This window comes from Lynx canadensis, chromosome D4 (genome assembly GCF_007474595.2).
Source record: "Lynx canadensis isolate LIC74 chromosome D4, mLynCan4.pri.v2, whole genome shotgun sequence".
Classification (NCBI taxonomy): Eukaryota; Metazoa; Chordata; class Mammalia; order Carnivora; family Felidae; genus Lynx; species Lynx canadensis.
This window is the reverse complement of record NC_044315.2, coordinates 74797642-74814836: the sequence shown is the minus strand read 5'-3', so window position 1 is coordinate 74814836 and position 17195 is coordinate 74797642. Positions and strand designations below refer to the sequence as shown.

General features: G+C 44.2%; 1 protein-coding gene across 1 annotated transcript in view; it reads left to right on the top strand.

Annotated features, from left to right (window-relative positions):
* TNC (tenascin C) overlaps positions 1-17195 on the top strand; it is a 95012-nt gene that overhangs the window by 46302 nt on the left and 31515 nt on the right. Inside the window, exons 11-15 of the mRNA XM_030293782.1 lie at positions 5965-6237; positions 7064-7336; positions 7940-8212; positions 10668-10940; positions 13220-13492. Coding sequence (XP_030149642.1) covers positions 5965-6237; positions 7064-7336; positions 7940-8212; positions 10668-10940; positions 13220-13492 — 1365 coding nt within the window. The remainder of the gene's footprint in view (positions 1-5964; positions 6238-7063; positions 7337-7939; positions 8213-10667; positions 10941-13219; positions 13493-17195) is intronic.

Here is a 17195-nt window from a genome sequence, read left to right as displayed (position 1 = left end):
AAGAGCCCAGTTTTGGCATCCCAAAGGCTCAGTGGTTTCATTTCCGCAGCCATGCATTCTTAATACAGTTTCCAAAAAATCATGTTGTCTATTTAAAGATGTCCTTCATTTCAGTAAAATGGGCAAAGATCCTTTTATTGGCTCTTCCTCCACAATCTCCATAATATTTTTCCCTATGGCTTTCTCCATAGAACAATTTAATTTTCTTAAAAGTTAGGTGGGCGTTTCTTTCCTCTCCTGAATTCTATGTTTTCAAGTCTCCTACATTTCCTCACTCAATAATGTACTGCTACTGAGCTCCATGAGTTAAGTTCTGTGGCTACTGGATCAGTTAGGACATATGTGTGCTTCCAAGGAACTTGCTGATAAACAGATTTAGAGACAACAACACAACACTCGACTTTCTAGAGTTGGGGGTATAGAGGGTGCAGCAGAAGCACACAGTGACTCCTGGGCATCATGAAAGGCTTAAAATGGGGGGAAGCTCTTGCACAGACCCATAAAGACCAACAGGTCTTGGTTGTGGAGTATGTGTAAGTACAAGTATAGGCGCTTGGCCTTGTCCATATGGGAAGAACATACATATGGAAAGAAAAAAGAAACAGATACAGTGGGCGCTCTTGGGCAAGTGTTCCCTGTGGCTGTGAGTACCAAAATGTCAAAGGACTTCAGGTTCAAACCTCAGAAGAAAGGAACTCCCAGTTCTGCATCGCAGACTTCTGAAGAGCAGCAATCTGAAGTGCTATTCATTATCTGTGGGTTTTATGGAGATGTGGAATTGGCTGCCCCTAAAGCATTTTTCCCCCAGAGAATTCTGGAGCTCTAGCCGTGGAATTGATGCAGCACCAAATTAAAAGTATGCATAAGCTAACTGCCCATCACACCTGAAATACAATCCAAGGACCCTACCACAGCCCACATGGCCCTACGGAATTTGGCCCTTCCAATCTCTCTGACCCTCCCACCATTTGTCCCCTTATGCATTTCACCGTGGTCACCCTGGCCTTCTCGCTGTTCCTTGAGTATACCAAGCCTGCTCCTACCTTAGGGCATTTGTACATGCTATACCGGCTGCCTGAATGCCACTCCTCTCCCAGTTATTCATCGGCATCTCCCTCATTTTATTCAACTCAAGTGTCATCTCAGTAGACTTCTCTGGCCACCAGTGTGAAATCATGTTCCCATCCTGATTTAGCCCTTCATGCTGCTCCAGAGTTCCTCATGACACTGACCTGGCCTGATACTATTCAATAATTCATTTATTTGCCTATGACCTGCCTCCTACTACCAACCAGAATGTAAAGACTCTGTTTCCTTTTATCCAGTGCTGCATTCCCATTGCCTTAGACACAGCCAAGCACACTGTGTGTGCTTCATGAGCATTCGGGGACCCCAGCTACTCCAGAGGGGTAGTGTTTCCATTGAACTTCTTGGTCTTTTCCTTCCACGTCTGCATTAACAGCCCAAATGCTATACCTTTAGGATTAAGGGAAGGGAAGCTATTCTGTTGTCTTCAATTAAGCTTACTCTGGATACAAAAGGAAGGAAAGAAAGGAGGGAGAAAGGGAAGGGAGGGAGGGGGAGAAAGAGAAAGAAAGAAAAAAAGAGAGAGGGAGGAAGGAAGGATGGAAGGAAGGAAGAGAGAGAGAGAGGGAGAGAGAGGGAGAGAGGAAGGAAGGGAGGGAGGAGGAGAAAGATACTATCCCTGTTAGTGTTGAAGAAAATTAGTGTGTTCAAGGCCTCTCCCCCATGCTTAACCCCACATTTATGTTCTGATAAACTCAGAATATACTCTGCTTAATCTCAGAATAAGAGTCCTGCTTAAAGTGGAGGCCATGAATTTGCCATAAGCAGTAAAGGACAAAGCAGACAGAATATGTAAAACACAAGGCCAATAAAGCATCTTTCCATACCAGCGTAAGACTCAACAATGATACTCCAGTAATTCTCCAGGGTTTGGGAAGCAGAAAGGTGGAATTTTGCTTATAGTCACAGCTGCAAGTAACAGAGAACATTCTGCTGCGATGCCATTTTTATTTTTTCATGGAGCAAACCAAATTTATTCAAATATTTAACCATCCAACAAATATTTATTACTTGACTGCTATGGGTCAGGCAATGCTGGTATATAGAACAGGAAGACACAACCCCTCTCCTCAAGAAACGATGCATGTTGCAATGAGAAAGAGAGAACACAAACCCAAATTATAAGAATATAGCTAGTCTGTTTGAGAGGGAAGTGTGGGAAGCTATGGGAACAAAAACAACTACCCATTCCAGACCCAAGCAAAGGGGAGGAAGGGTATCAGAGAAGGCTCTTTGGAAGATGTGATACGTGGCCGAGTCCTCAAAAAGGAAAAGGAGAAGGAAGTGCAGAAGGGGGTAACGACATTTCCAGCAGGAGAAACAGCATGTGAGAAACTCAAAGGCATGAGCAACTTCACATTAGTGAAACATAAGCTATCCAGTCCTGCTGTATGATGGAGGGGAGAACAGCTAGGTATGGGGTTGGAGACATCATCAGAGACTGTCTACAAGGGGCAGTGAATATTGTGTTGAGGGGCTCTGGCTTCATTCTTGACAGTGATAAAGAGTCACTGAAAAGTTTTCAGGCAGGCAAAGCTTTTAATTTTAATTATCTTGACTTTTCAAGATGAGATCAAAGCAATTAAATCTACCCTTTGAGGTCCTTGGGCTTGAATTTGGCCATCCCCCCGCTGTGGGAGAATCATGGTCTCCCATTAATGAACACTAAAAGTGAATTCCTAATCAGCCAGCACTTGGTAATTACCGTCTTCAAGATGGTGGAAGATTTAAAGTTGGCACATCTAAAGGTTTAAAGTTAGCACAGCCAGAAATTCCTTCAGGCCAGCTGGTCAACCCACCATGAGCATAGAACTGGGATTTCGAAATTCTGATTTCCCAGGCCCACTGACATTGTTCAGAGGGTAGATGCCAGTGCACAGCTGTAAGAAGAAGACAACAGCCTTTTCATAAAGAAATGCCAAGAAATCCAGCGTGCAACTCCACAGCGGAAACACCGGGCTTCTGGGGCAGTGAGCCCACCAGTGTGTCGTTTGTTGCTGAAATGTAGAGTCTGCATTTATGTGAAGCCTTTTGGTCCCCACCTCAACTATTGTCTGATGTATTTTTATTCATATTCTTCCCTCCAATTTCATAATTATTATCTCTCTCCCTTTAATTTCTCAATCAAGTTTATTCAGCGAAAGTTACAGCTTTTACTTATCTGACTAGCATTGATTTAATGAGAGATTGCGGGCGCACGGATATCACCCATTATGGAAACACTCACAGACTGCTCACTAAAGATAAACCGATACTCTTTCTTGATTTGCTTAGCCAAAAAAAAAAAAAAAAAAAAAGTGGAAGAATAGTCAAACATTTTGGTGGAAGTATTATCCGCATGATTATTACTATTTACTGAGCAACATGACATTATGCGAAAATTACTCTGTCAACTGTATGAAAAGATGAAGCAGGATGCAAGGGGCGTTGTATAATAGTATCAGTGGCATATAAAAAAGCCAATCCAAAGAAGATGGTTCTCCTCAGGAAAAGACATTCCCCACTGTGGATCCCCTCCTGTGCTCTCTCCATCCGTCTTTACTGCAAAAGCTTTCACAGACAAACCATAATCACCTCCTGCCTGCCTCAGGGAACTCCCCTCACCTGCCCCCCACCCCCCACAACCTGATTCCTAACATTGTCTTCATGGGAAAAAAAAAAAGTTTTATGTCAGAATTAGAGAGACAACTTAAAAAGCAGTTACCTAAGAAGGAAAGACAGTGATTTAATTCACATAAAGGGGAAAATCGACAATGTCAGCGAAGTTCCTGACAAGCAGTCTTGACAGAAGGAGGAGAAAAAAGAAGGAAGTAGGGTAAGAGGGGACATTTATGGGCTATAGGATTAATTTCTTTAACCTTAATGTGTTGCTTAGATTGTTTTTTATGCATGAAGACTGCTAGAATATTTGGAAAGGATGCACTTCTGATTTTAGCTGTGCTTAAATCCCAAGGCCATGGAGACAACTGTTTTATCTGTGTAGCACTGCTCCTGGCCTCCCAAGGGCCAGTGGGTTTAAGGATGAGTGACTCTCCCTTTCTTCCTCCAAAACCAGACAGATCACTTTGAGTTATAGGTCCTCTCTTTCTCATCAAGATCACGTTTTTGTGGTTAAGAACTGCTACGAGGTTCTGGGTGAGCTTCAGGGCATGAATTTCGGTTAAATGAGGAGCCTGTATGATGTAGTTCAATATCAGGTATGGTGAACATTTCCTGTAAGGCCCAGATAGTAAATATTTTAGACTTTTTAGGCCGTAAGGTTTCTGTCACAACTATTCAAGAGTGCCTTTGTAGCACAAAGCAGCCATCAACAATACATGAATGAACAAGCATGGCTGTGTTCCAACAAAACTTTATTTATGACACCAAAATTTGAATTTCATTTGTATTTCCATATGTCATGAAATATTCTTTTTGGGTTTTTCCCCCAATCATTAAAAAAATATAAAAACCATTGTTAGCAGTCCATTTTTAAAATAGACAGCAGGCAAGATCTGACCCTCAGATCATAGTTTACAGACCCCTGTTCTGGATCAAACAAGATTTGAAGGAGGATAAGCTTTGTCAATATAAAACATTAGGAAGAACCTTTCCCCAGAACTTGGAAAAGTCTGAATTAAATAGATTCTTGAAAAGAAATCCCTCATAAAGGATATCTTCAATTTCTTTTTTCTTTAATTTTACTGTTTATATTATTTTTGAGAGAGAGAGACAGAGCACAGGCAGGGGAAGGGCAGAGAGAGAGGGAGACACAGAATCCAAAGCAGGCTCCAGGCTGCGAGCTGTCAGCACAGAGCCTGACGCAGGGCTCAAACCCACAGACAATGAGATCATGACCTGAGCCGAAGTCGGACGCTTAACCGAGCCACCTAGGCGCCCCTTCAATCAGATTTCGAGCTAGGATTTTCAGGTTAGAAGTGTGCTTTAATGGAAATAGGGTCCATTTGAAACTAGCAGCCAATGTGAGGCATAAACACAGAAACAATTTGTTCTTTTAAATGAGCTCAAGGCAGTTCTTGCTCTGTTGTTTACAAGATCCATTTCCAGAGGAAATCCTTTCTTCCTAGGTCATGCAAAGCCCATTTAAGCTCAGCCCTGGGCAAATTATCACCTTGAAGGCATATTCAGACAGGTGCATTGTTATTGTACTTTTTGTGTTCAGGAGATGAATGAAGATGGCACCTTTGATTTTAATTGAGCTTTAATAAGCTCTGTTCCTCCCAGGCCTTAGTCTTTCCATCCAGTAAGGGACGATTTTGCAAAGACTCCTCGCCTTCCTCAGTATGCCTTCCTTGAATTGTGGTTAATTTATCTCTGATCTTTCTGAAGTAGTTTATGTGAACTGATTTGAGCCTCAGAAACGGACAAAAATTCCAACATAGAGACTGTAAAACAGACCTTCCAGAGGAGATTGAGGAAGCATGAGAAGGAAGGGAATCTAAAAGGAGCCCATTTTCTCAAAATACAGAAGGCTGAGCAGCTCAGACCAAGAATCCTGAGAATAGCAGAAGGCTGTTCCTTATGATCTCATCCTTAGAATGAGAGACACTTTCCAAAATGGAAACTGAAGCCTAGAGCACTCCTAATGTGGATATGTAGAGTTTTCTATATTCGCAGGACACTGGTCAGTAGGAATATACCATTTCCACAAGACACACCCAAATATGCCACAAGGCAAAATAAATTATTATATTGATTTTTCTGGTGATGTTTTGATGGCAACAGCAGCACTCGGGGATGCAGAAACGCGGCACTGGGCCCTGCCCCAGCTCCCACCGCAGGACTTTCAGCATTGGCAATGGGTTTGCCATTTCTGGGTTCCCAGAAGGAGAGGGATTTGAGGAATGGCTTAACTGACCCATCTCTGTCATTATTCAGACCATGCCCCTGAACTGGAAAACCTCACGGTGACCAAGGTTGGCTGGGATGGCCTCAGACTCAACTGGACCGCAGCTGACCGGGCCTATGAGCACTTTGTCATTCAGGTGCAGGAGGCCAACAGGATGGAGGCAGCTCAGAACCTCACGGTGCCCGGCAGCCTGCGGGCTGTGGACGTCCCGGGCCTCAAGGCCAACACCCCTTATAGAGTCACCATCTATGGGGTGATCTGGGGCTATAGAACACCAGTGCTCTCTGCTGAGGCCTCCACAGGTACCTCTTATCCTTCTGTCTCTAGCTGTTGCTTTTCCTAACAGGAAACTACCCACAGATAATCAGACACAACACATAACCAGACACAGTTCACTTGAAAAAAAAAATTTTTTTTTAAGTTTATTTATTTTGAAAAAGAGTGCAAGTGGGGGAGGAGCAGAGAGAGAGAGAGAGAGAGAGAGAGAGAGAGAGAATCCCAGGCAGGCTGTGCAGTGTCAGCACAGAGCCTGATGTGGGGCTAGAACTCACAAACTGTACGGTCATGACCTGAGCCAAAATCGAGTTGGACACTTAACCGACTGAACCACCCAGGCGCCCCAGACACAACTTGCTTTTGAATGGACTCATTCTGCCCCAAGTTATGGCACCATGGTGTCTAATGGAGGGAAGCCATCAGGCTACATGACTCCAGGGGTACCTTTGACACCACAACCCATGTGAACAACACCCTTTGGAGTTGTGCACAGCCCTGCCTGGGGACCATACACGCAGCCCCAAAGGCAAGGATCTTTATCTTCACAAACAGGCTCCCTCTTGGCAAGGGATGTTAAGACGTTATACTTAAAAGGAAAAAAAAAATCACAAAATTAATCTCCTTGTCCACTGAAGGTTAGGACAGTTCTTTAGTAAAGTAAGATGACAAATATTTTTCTATACCTCATGCTCTTTGTTCTATTCCCCAAATTTAGGAGGAATAGCTTCATGCTGCATGTTTATTAAGACAGTCATATATTTTTAAGTAATATAAAGCCTATTCTTGTGTTCAAGACTCCCTGGATCTTGCTGTGTGATTTAATCATTAAACTAGTTCTTTGTCCTTCTCCAGGGGAAACTCCCCATTTGGGAGAGATCATGGTGTCCGAGGTGGGCTGGGATGCCCTCAAACTCAGCTGGACTGCTCCGGAAGGAGCCTATGAACAGTTTTTCATTCAGGTGCGGGAGACTGATACAGTAGACGCAGCCCGGAACTTCACAGTCCCCGGAGGACTGAGGTCCGTGGACCTGCCTGGGCTCAAAGCAGCCACTCATTATAACATCACCATCCGTGGGGTCACGCAGGAATTCAGCACGACTCCTCTCTCTGTTGAAGTCTTGACAGGTATTCTAGACTGGTTCATTAATTTACTTCCTCCCTTTGTCTCTGCTCAGGAGGGATCAAAGCTCTTCCTGCTGTAAGCTGGGCTCAGCCCCTGCCACATTGGGGAACACCGGTGAATCATCCCCGCTCCCATCCGAATGTCATATCCCTTATTTGGCCAAGTCCGAGTGTAGCATGTTAGCCAATTCCATGGAAAATTCCACCTACTCTTCCCTTACAAAAGTGAGAGGTGACTTTTCTTTCAAAGCAAGTTTTCAGTCATAACAGCTAAGAAGTTGGAAAACACAGTTTGCAAGTGGGAAAAAAAAATTGGTCTGAGCTCATTTTAAGAACACACTAAAAGATTCCCCCAAAGCCCCATTTATATGTTAAGAATGGAAGTTATGAACAATTCCTAGAACTATCTTTCATTCCCGGAGACTGAACAGAAAACCCCTGGCTTTAGTGCCAACAGAGTGTGCTCTACACCTGCTGTAAATCATGCATCTGTAATCAACACTAACCAGACAACTCATCCCAACCTCAGCCAAAATGTCATCTCACCTGAATCCTAGCACGCAATTACCTTTTTTAGTAACTCAGCAACTCTTTGTCCTTACGCAGAGGAGGTTCCAGATCTGGGAAACCTCACAGTGACCGAGGTTCGCTGGGATGGCCTCAGCCTGGACTGGACGGCCCCCGAAGGGCTCTATGAGCAGTTTGTCATTGCAGTCCGGGAGGCTGACCAGGCCGAGGAAGCTCACAGTCTCACGGTTCCTGGCAGCCTACGCTCCGTGGAAGTCCCAGGCCTCCGGGCCAGTACCCCTTACACGGTCACCCTGCGTGGCAAGGTCAGGGGCCGCAGCACTCGACCTGTTGTTGTGGAGGCCATCACAGGTATAGGACCCTCCTCCCATACCCGGGACATGATTGAGCCAACCTCTCTTTGGAAGAGAGAGAACATTCCCCACGTGTCCGAGTGTGGTCTCAGTGTTCCGACAGGCAGCGTGAAGGGAGGCTCTAACTCAGGAAGGGCTGGGTTGGAATTGCACCTTGCTGGATTTTCTTGGGTCTAGCATTTTACATTTCTGAGCTTTCTTTTCTCACCTTCAAATCAAAGATAATACTCTACCTCAGAACATGGTCCTGAGCAGTAGATGAAATAATGACCGAAAATGCTTAGCAAAGCTCCATTCCTGTAGTAAATATTGAACGGCACATAGCTAAATATATAAGATAACCATGTAACTAATAAAAATAGCATAAACAGTAGGGCCATGGTGGCACAAGAATAGGGTCAGGACTTTCTAGAGAAATCTTACCATTAGAGGCCTCAGAGGCCCTAACGTTGTCCAACTTGTAGTCACATCTCTATGGAATAACCTTTGAAATGATCTTCTGCCGAAATTGTTCAAGTCTGTCTCTCCTTAAGAGACACTCAGGGAAGGCATATTTCCAAGAAAAAACAGCCACATTTGACTTCAATGTTTTTCATTCAGTTTAGGGAGGAAAAACAATTTATCTCAATTTGTCCCCTGGAAATATGCTGTTCCATCTGTCATTGGAAACTCTGTGCTGTTCGTGAGTTTTTAGAAACCGCTTTAAAGGGGGCAAATGGGCCAAATTTTTGGTAATCGGGTTCTTATGCTGGGCCCTAAGTCCATGCCCTTCTCTATCTATCTATCCTGTGTTTTGATCTATCCTCCAAAATAACCTAGTTCAAATAAATTGTTCTCCTTGCTCACATATACCAAGTAAAGTTGGTGCTTGTGAGAAGTGACACACAATTCCAAAAATGAGAAAGGTGATGTTACGATCCAGCTGTGCTGGCTGAGTCAGTGTTACCCTGTGCTGCCTGGAATGTCTTCAGACCCAGTGAGCCAGAGGGGCTATTGAGGCACCTGTGATCTGGATGCCGGATGCTAACAGTCTCTATCTGTAACAACAGAATTCCTTTTGCACGTGAAACCTTACCAGGAACCTCACTACGTGCCAGATAAATGACCAGCTCTTCTTGATGAGCTAGGAGGGCAGGGGGGACTGCCTTCACTGATACCCCCACAAGAGCACCAAGGCTTCATGGTCATTTGAATACAGCCCCTCAAAAAGGCTGAGTTTGCTCAGACTCACAGGCACTGAGAACAAGTGCCTCGGTGCACCTTTCTTGGCTGCTGGAATCCTTACAGATATTTTCTTTTGTAACTTCAAGTGCATGGCCACGGCAGCCTTTAAAAAGTCTGAGCGGTTGCATATAATCCTGAGAGGTATCCCACCAAGCAGTGGGTTTTCCCGTATTCAGAATCCAGACTTTCTAAAATCGGCAATAAGAAACACGTTAAATCTCCTTGCTATATGGTAGGAAGATCAATAGTGGGCCCTGCTCTGCACCATTGGCTGAGCAAAATTTACCACTTTTAATTAAAAGTGGGCACTCATTTCACACAAATGGCTTCGCTTCATGATGCAGCCACTCTTTGTTCTGGCACAAAGTACTAGCAGAAAGTGGGAGGGAAAGAACCAAGCCAAGAATCTAGTGCAGAACATTTGATCCCTAAAAGCCAAGTAGAGTCCAGAGAAAAAACATCACACATGTCCACACTGAGACAACATACACTTTATAAAGCCTGCCTGATAGCAGGTGGCTATAAGACAATAAGCAATAAGACAACCTCTTCAACACGAAGTCCTGAAGTGAGGCTGATAATTCTCTCCAGTATGGTTGAGAAGTTCCAAGGGGAAACATCTAAACGGTGATGTATTTGTTGGGTAGCCACTTACTGGGCACTCACGATGGCTTAGGCATGATACTCAGGGGTTTATAAATGGTATTTAGCCATCACACAGTCCAGTGATATGTCAGCCCCCTTTATAGGTGAGCAGAGTAAGACTCAGAGATGAGCTGGGTGACGGGCCCAAGATGACCTGGCTAATAAAGATCATTGTGGGAATTCCAACTAAAGCCCAGCGGCCTCCAAAGCCTCCACTTTTAACATCCCTACCCCCCTTACCCTGACCCACAATCCCACTTTTCCAACTGCCCTTTCATTTCTGGCCATGCATGTGCAGAGACCCCCTGTGGGTTGTGCAGTGGTCCAGACAGTATTGCCATCTCAAGGATGAACAGCGCAGATCTTCCCCTTTCTGACTCTTTTCAACTCCTGAAGAAGGGCTGTGGCCAGATTACCACAATTCAAGTCAGAAGTAAATGCCCAGAGACCAAGAATGACCACACTTGCACACAAAAATTCTCTCGCCTCGTTCTCTCTTCCCTAGAGCTGGGCTGTGGGATGTTTGGTTTCCTCCTTTTTTTGGTTTGCAGAACTGACAAATAACGTCTCTTGTCCTTCTTCAGAGGAGCTCCCCCAGCTGGCGGACATAGCCGTGACCGAGGCTGGCTGGGATGGCCTCAGACTCAACTGGACCACAACTGATCAGGCCTATGAGCACTTTGTCATTCAGGTGCAGGAGGCCAACTGGGTGGAGACAGCTCAGAACCTCACGGTGCCCGGCAGCCTGCGGGCTGTGGACGTCCCGGGCCTCAAGGCCAACACCCCTTATAGAGTCAACATCTATGGGGTGATCCGGGGCTATAGAACACCAGTGCTCTCTGCTGAGACCTCCACAGGTACCTTCCTCCCCACTGTTGACGCCCCTGCCCAAGCCACCCTGCTTTCTCTCCATGAAACGTTGCAGAAAGTCAGCTTCTCTCCATGTCTGAGTCCTTCCCTTATGCCCCTTAGTGGCTGGTCATGCATGTCCAGAGACCACACCATAAGCCTTGGTCTGGATGCCTCTGCCATTTTGAGGATGAATGATAAAGATGTTGCCTTTTCTGACCTCCAGCCTCCAGCCTCTCCCAGACTTCCTACCACTAACTCTCTTTTGAATGATGGCTTTCGGTTTCAAGAGACAGCCTGATGGTTTTAATTCTCTTTTCCAGTGCTAGGATATAACTAAAAGCCGTCCCTTACCATGTGTGAGTTCTGGTAGAGCATAGGTTATTTACTTTAGAGGGTCTTTTTGCTAGTTGGAAAAGGCGCTTTTCTATCCCAAATCCCTCAAGGGTATGGGCACTGTGGTTCTTGCATTTAAAAGAAATGTTTTAATTTAAATGTTTCTTTAAAATACACAGAGTATAATAAGAGAACTGAATTGCCCTCCTCCGGGCAGTTCTCTCAGATACTGAGTCATTGTTAGAACACCAAATTAGCAAATAGCTAGACCAAAAAGAAAAAAAAAAAAATCACACAATTATGACTGGAGACAGTACCAAAGAAAAAGCCATTCATTCAGAGAAGTACACACAGCAGCATTTGAAGCAAGGAATGTCTCAGGCTATGAATGTCAAAGATCTGATGCCCTTTTTGCTCTTTTAAATAAGAGTTGCTCCCTGGAGTGTTGGCCTTTGCATATGGCGCACTCCCAGCGCTGACCCAGGAGGGTGTTACTAGTCACTCCGCTCCAGTGACAAGGCAGTCAGTGTTTCCCCAGGGGCCTGCCTCAGCAAGCAGCCTTCCCCAGCACTGTTCTCCATTGCGTATCTTCCTATATGCCTCCATTGGTTGGAAGCTCAGTAGAGGTTGTCTTGCTTGGGTTTGCATATGCCTGCCCCATTTTCAGGTCATTATGGCAACCAAACCTTCATGCAAACCTATACAACCTCACTGATTCCAGCAAAAGCATAGACCTGCATTTTAGCCTCCATCATTTCAATAACCCTCACTGAGATCAACAGAATACAGACAGCCACTGTATGAGTGGTGACCTTGAAATGCCTAGAAATTGCAACTGGCAACGATATCGGACATTCATAAATCATCCCTTCCCAGAAGGCAAGAGAAATCACCTGCCGCTTCTGATCTTTCCTGCAGACCTTGTGGTTGGGTGCCCTTCATATTTTTGTCTGTTTTTTTTTTTCCTTCTTAATGATAGCGACATTCCTGTTTCTGATGAAATGGTATGAGAGGAGGAAGGTCCATGACCCCATCTGATCTGTGTCTCACTAAATGTGATGGGATGGGAAGGCCTTCCCCTTCCCTGCTAGAGAGGCACTACTTGCTCCTCACACCTTGCTTCTGCTTGCCTTCTGCATATTTTATTCCAATTGCACAGAAAAGCACTGGTAGGACCATCTCCAAGACAAAATGTTATTTCTTGGCCGGACAGGGGTTGCCTGACTGCCTTGCCTCGGCTCAGCTCTCTTGGTTGGCAATGTAAGTAGTAGCTTTCTTGGCTCCCGTAGAGGCAGTTAAGAGAGGACGAGCTATTCTAACAGAATATGAAAGCAGCTGGCCCTTGTCAGAAGTATGATGAAAATACCAAGAATCACACTGACAAGTTGCCAGTTCCCTTTAAGTCACAAAATCAGAAGCCTCAGGGTACCACCTTTGGGAGGGTGATGGCATCAGAATTATTTAGCCTTTATTTAAATAGATGGGAGCTCCCTCAAAGCAAAGGATGCCTGCAGGAGGGAGCCAAGTAACTGTGGTCTCCTGAGTGCAATTCTGGCAACTAAAGACTGCCAGCACTCATATCTCTTGACCGATGGCCAGCATCCCTGCGGCGGGGCTCCCAGAAGCATCTGAGCTTAGGCACCACGGTTCCAGCTGACATCATTCAGATGTCTTCTCACACACGGGATCTCAGCCAGCTTGATCATGTATGGCTGCTCCAGAGCAGGGGAATCCAATTTGCCAGACCTTCCTCTTTTCTTCTTTTAACAAATCCCCTTTTTCTCTCCCGCTGGCACTGACTGGTAACACTGCTTGGTTTCCCCCTAACCCTGAACTAGCAGGTCTTTCTACCCAGCCATGTTTCTCTTAACAACCTCAGTCTTAAAACACAGGCCAAATAATCAACCCAAATTCATTTATTTTTTCTTCTTCCCTACCCTTCCTTTTTCAGCTGCAGAACCTGAAATCGGAAACTTAACTGTTTCTGACATAACTCCTGAGAGCTTCAATCTCTCCTGGACAGCCACCGATGGGGCCTTCGAGACCTTTACCATTGAAATTGTTGATTCCAATAGGGTTTTGGAGACGATGGAATATAATATCTCTGGTGCTGAACGAACTGCCCACATCTCAGGGCTACACCCTAATAATCATTTTATTGTCTACCTCTCGGGACTTGCTCCCAGCATCCGGACCCAAACCATCAGTGCCACGGCCACCACAGGTACATCTGCCTTCTCCATTCTGACCGCCTCTCTCTAGAGTCTTCTTTGCAGGGTGAAGCTGCTCATTCACTCCTTCTTTGCAGGGTGAAGCCACAGTGCATTAACTGCTCCACAATGCTAGGCTAGAGCACTACTTAACATAACTCTCTCCAACAGCAGCCCAAATGGTGGATTTCTGTTAAGCCCTTTGCCTGATCTATTACTGACCAGGACATTTGCAGCATAAAATGTAGTCTGGCCCAGATTGCCATATGGAATCTGGAGAAAAGAATTCTACCCTTCTATACCTAAGAAGCAAGAGTTGTCCTTGATTTGGAAAGATGTCTGCATCAAAAAAGTCTTAAAAATTATATTTTGTGTTATCCTAATATCTTTGGCCTCCTAATACCCAAATATCCCAATGGTCTAATGAAATTGTGTTGGTACTGTTATTTTTTTTCAACTTGGAAAATGATAAAAAAAAAAAAAAAGCAGATTACTAATCAGATGGGTGCACAAGAAAGTCGTGCCATCCAGACCATCCCAAATCCAATGCAATCTCTAGGAGAAAATACATGAACAGGCTGTCTTGCTCCCAGAAGAGTAAATGGTTGATTGCAAAAATAGAAGTCGTCATGTTTATACAAGGAACTTGGCCAGCCAGAGTATAAGCTGCTCTCACTTAAATTTGTAGTGTCTGTGGTACACATCCTATGTGAGGCCCTCTCTGGCACGCAGCAAAAGAGAATTCTCTATCTGAATTTGAAAGGAGAAGCTTAGCCATTCAAAATAGCATTCTTAGCACATTTTGGATAATGAATCCAAGAAAAAGGTTGACATTGTAGCATCAAAATCGTCTAACACTTAAGTCACCCATGGCTGAGGGAAGGTCTGTCCTCATTCTGCGTGAGACTACAGATTGTTAGCAGGGTGGTCTGTCATCTTCGCCATATTAAAGTACACAAAAACCTGGAGGAGAAAATTATTCAGCCCCTTATATTTGTTTCTCATGGCTCAAACTGGGTTTCAACAAGGACAAGTCTTTTACCAAAGGGTGAAGTCTAAAACTTTATGGATTTAGTCTTATGTGTTTTAGTTTTTGACTCTATTGTAATAGTGTTTTAAATTGACACGCTTTCATATTTTTTTCTGCTTGCTTTAGTGGCCGAAGCTCTCCTTAGCCACCTCACTATCTCAAATGTGACCTGGGCCAGTATGGCCCTCTCGTGGAAAGCCCAAGAGGCTGCCTTTGATAGCTTTCTTATCGAAGTTAGGAATTCTGACCACGGCCAGGAGACGGTAGTGCGTTCTGTACCTGCGGCGTCTCGCAGCTCAGTCATCACCAACCTCACGGCTTCTTCTAATTACACTGCACACCTTCATGGGCTGATGGGCGGGCACCGCGCTCACACTCTAATGGCCCAAGCAACCACAGGTATTTCCCACGATGGCTTCTTCACTCTCCATTGAAATTCCTCTGGGGAGCAGTCCCCCCAAAAGCCCTCGCTACACATTTTTCATCCTCCTGGTTCCTCTAGATCTTTCCCAAATTTGACAGGGCCACCCAAATCAGAGCTTTAAAACTTAAAAAGAAAAACAATCACCCAGAAGTCAACCTCTTTTTCCTAAATGTGCACTCACATCTGGAGTTGCTCTGTTTGTTTATATAGAGTTAACCTGACTTGCTTTGGTTGAATTTCTACATCATCCTTCTCATCTGATCTTGAATAATCATTTCCAGTTCTACCCATTATCATCTGCCTGTGGTCTAATCAGAGTTTGCCTATGACATTGCCAAAGAGGTGTGTGCATGCCAGTTTCGGTTCCCTGGTCAGAGTGATATTCATCCTTTTTCTCTCTTCCAAGATTCTAAAACACAGTGCCAGAAGCATGCGAGGAAAAGACCCTAACACACACTTCCAGAGCCAGAGGACCCAGTGGTCTCATCTTGTTCTTAAGACTTTTATTTGCTTGCATTCCCTACAAATAGACTGTTCTCTTTTGACATTTACCCCACCAAGCATGCTTTGTCATCTTCTGATACCTGTCACAAAATGTCCACCTTCTTTCATCTGTCGTCTTGTCCAAATCTTGGTGCATGTGGTGAACATTCAGAGTATTACATTTTTGAAAATATCTATGTTTCCTGGAAGCATGTGGCATGTCCAAGAATTATTTCAAAGGGTTAGAAGTGGTGAGAGAAAGATATCCCAGCTTGCATGGAACACTGGCCATACCTTCTCTCTCACTCTCTCTTCGAGGTTTTTCTTGCACCTCACTCCTGAGCTTGGTTGCACCCTTTGGGAGACAGCTGGAGGCCAAGCTGGCCATGAGAAGCTAAGTCTTACTCTGCATGGTGAATGTGTTCACATCGCCAGTCTCTTTTTGGTGGCATGAGAGGAATCCTAACATGCATCCTTAATTTGAGAGATTGCTGCCACAGCAAAACACAGGGAAAGAGCAAACAGAGGCCCACTTGGAGGGTTCTACCTTTAGTGCGGTTGAGGTAATTTATGCCAATGTTATGGCTAAAAATTATAGCATCATTATCTTCTCAAACTAATTGCTAAGTTGGAGATTCCATGCCGTTACTTATGGCTATCTTCTGCTTTGGGGCCAGATTCTTTTTGCCCTTAGGGACTTTGTGGCATCAAATTATGCTGTGCAACTGTCCAGTTTAAGTTTATCCAGATGAGTCCCTTCTTTCCTCCTAATACTGGAGCCGCAGCAAAACAACTCCCAAGTCCTTGGAAGAAATAGTCTGCTTCTTCCCAACCTTCAGTGCTAACCCTGGTACCTCAACCCTCCAGGACTGTTGCCTCTTTCTAAAATAAAGTTTGAGTCGAACTTACTTTAAAGTTAGTATTGCTCGATAAATGTGCATTGAGGAGGCCAGATCGTATACATCCTAGTGGAAACTAGCAGTACAGGCCCCCTACATTACAAAATGAGTTGCCTTGATCACTGATCTCCTAGTCTTTAAGGGACAAGAGAATATCAACCTCCAGGAGAACCACTTATCTTTCCAAATTATCCAGTAAGTAAATTTTCTAGTTAGAAAATGTAACATCTAACTTTAAATTTTCTTTTAACTTTTGCATACACCAAGAATTTTTTAATGAAAGCCATTTTTACCTTTACGGTATTCAGGGTAAGATGCAGATTTTCTTATGGTGTATAGGAAACCTTTGGATTTCTAAAAACTATGGAGAATTTCTCTTGTATGGATATTAGCCTTTAATTTGTACAATCGAAATAGATCAAAAGAAAACTAAATAAGGAAACTTCAAAGTAGCATTTCCTAAGACATGCTCTGTGAACCACAAGCTACTTGAGATGTTCAAAGAATATCCTTTAAAAGAGTATCCACTGATCAATAAGTTTATGAAATTCTGGGCTGCACAAAATTAAGTAGGTTTCTTTACAGAACCAGCATTTCAGAGGCTATAAAATACTCTCAGGCTTTGAGAATCTCTAGGGTGAGATAGAATACCCATACATACTTTACTAAAAGCTACTTTTCTTAGGACATCTTACAGAGCTAGTGTCCCGCTGCAAACCTTTAGAAATGCACCCTAAATATTCTCTGTTGCTCCTATCTGCCATTCTAATGCCTGTTCACCTTTCTTCTTATGGCCAGCAAGTAGTTGTGTCTATACTTATAAAGAATGCACATCCATACCTGCAGAGAAAGTATATTCTCTAGCATTAGTCATTGCAGGT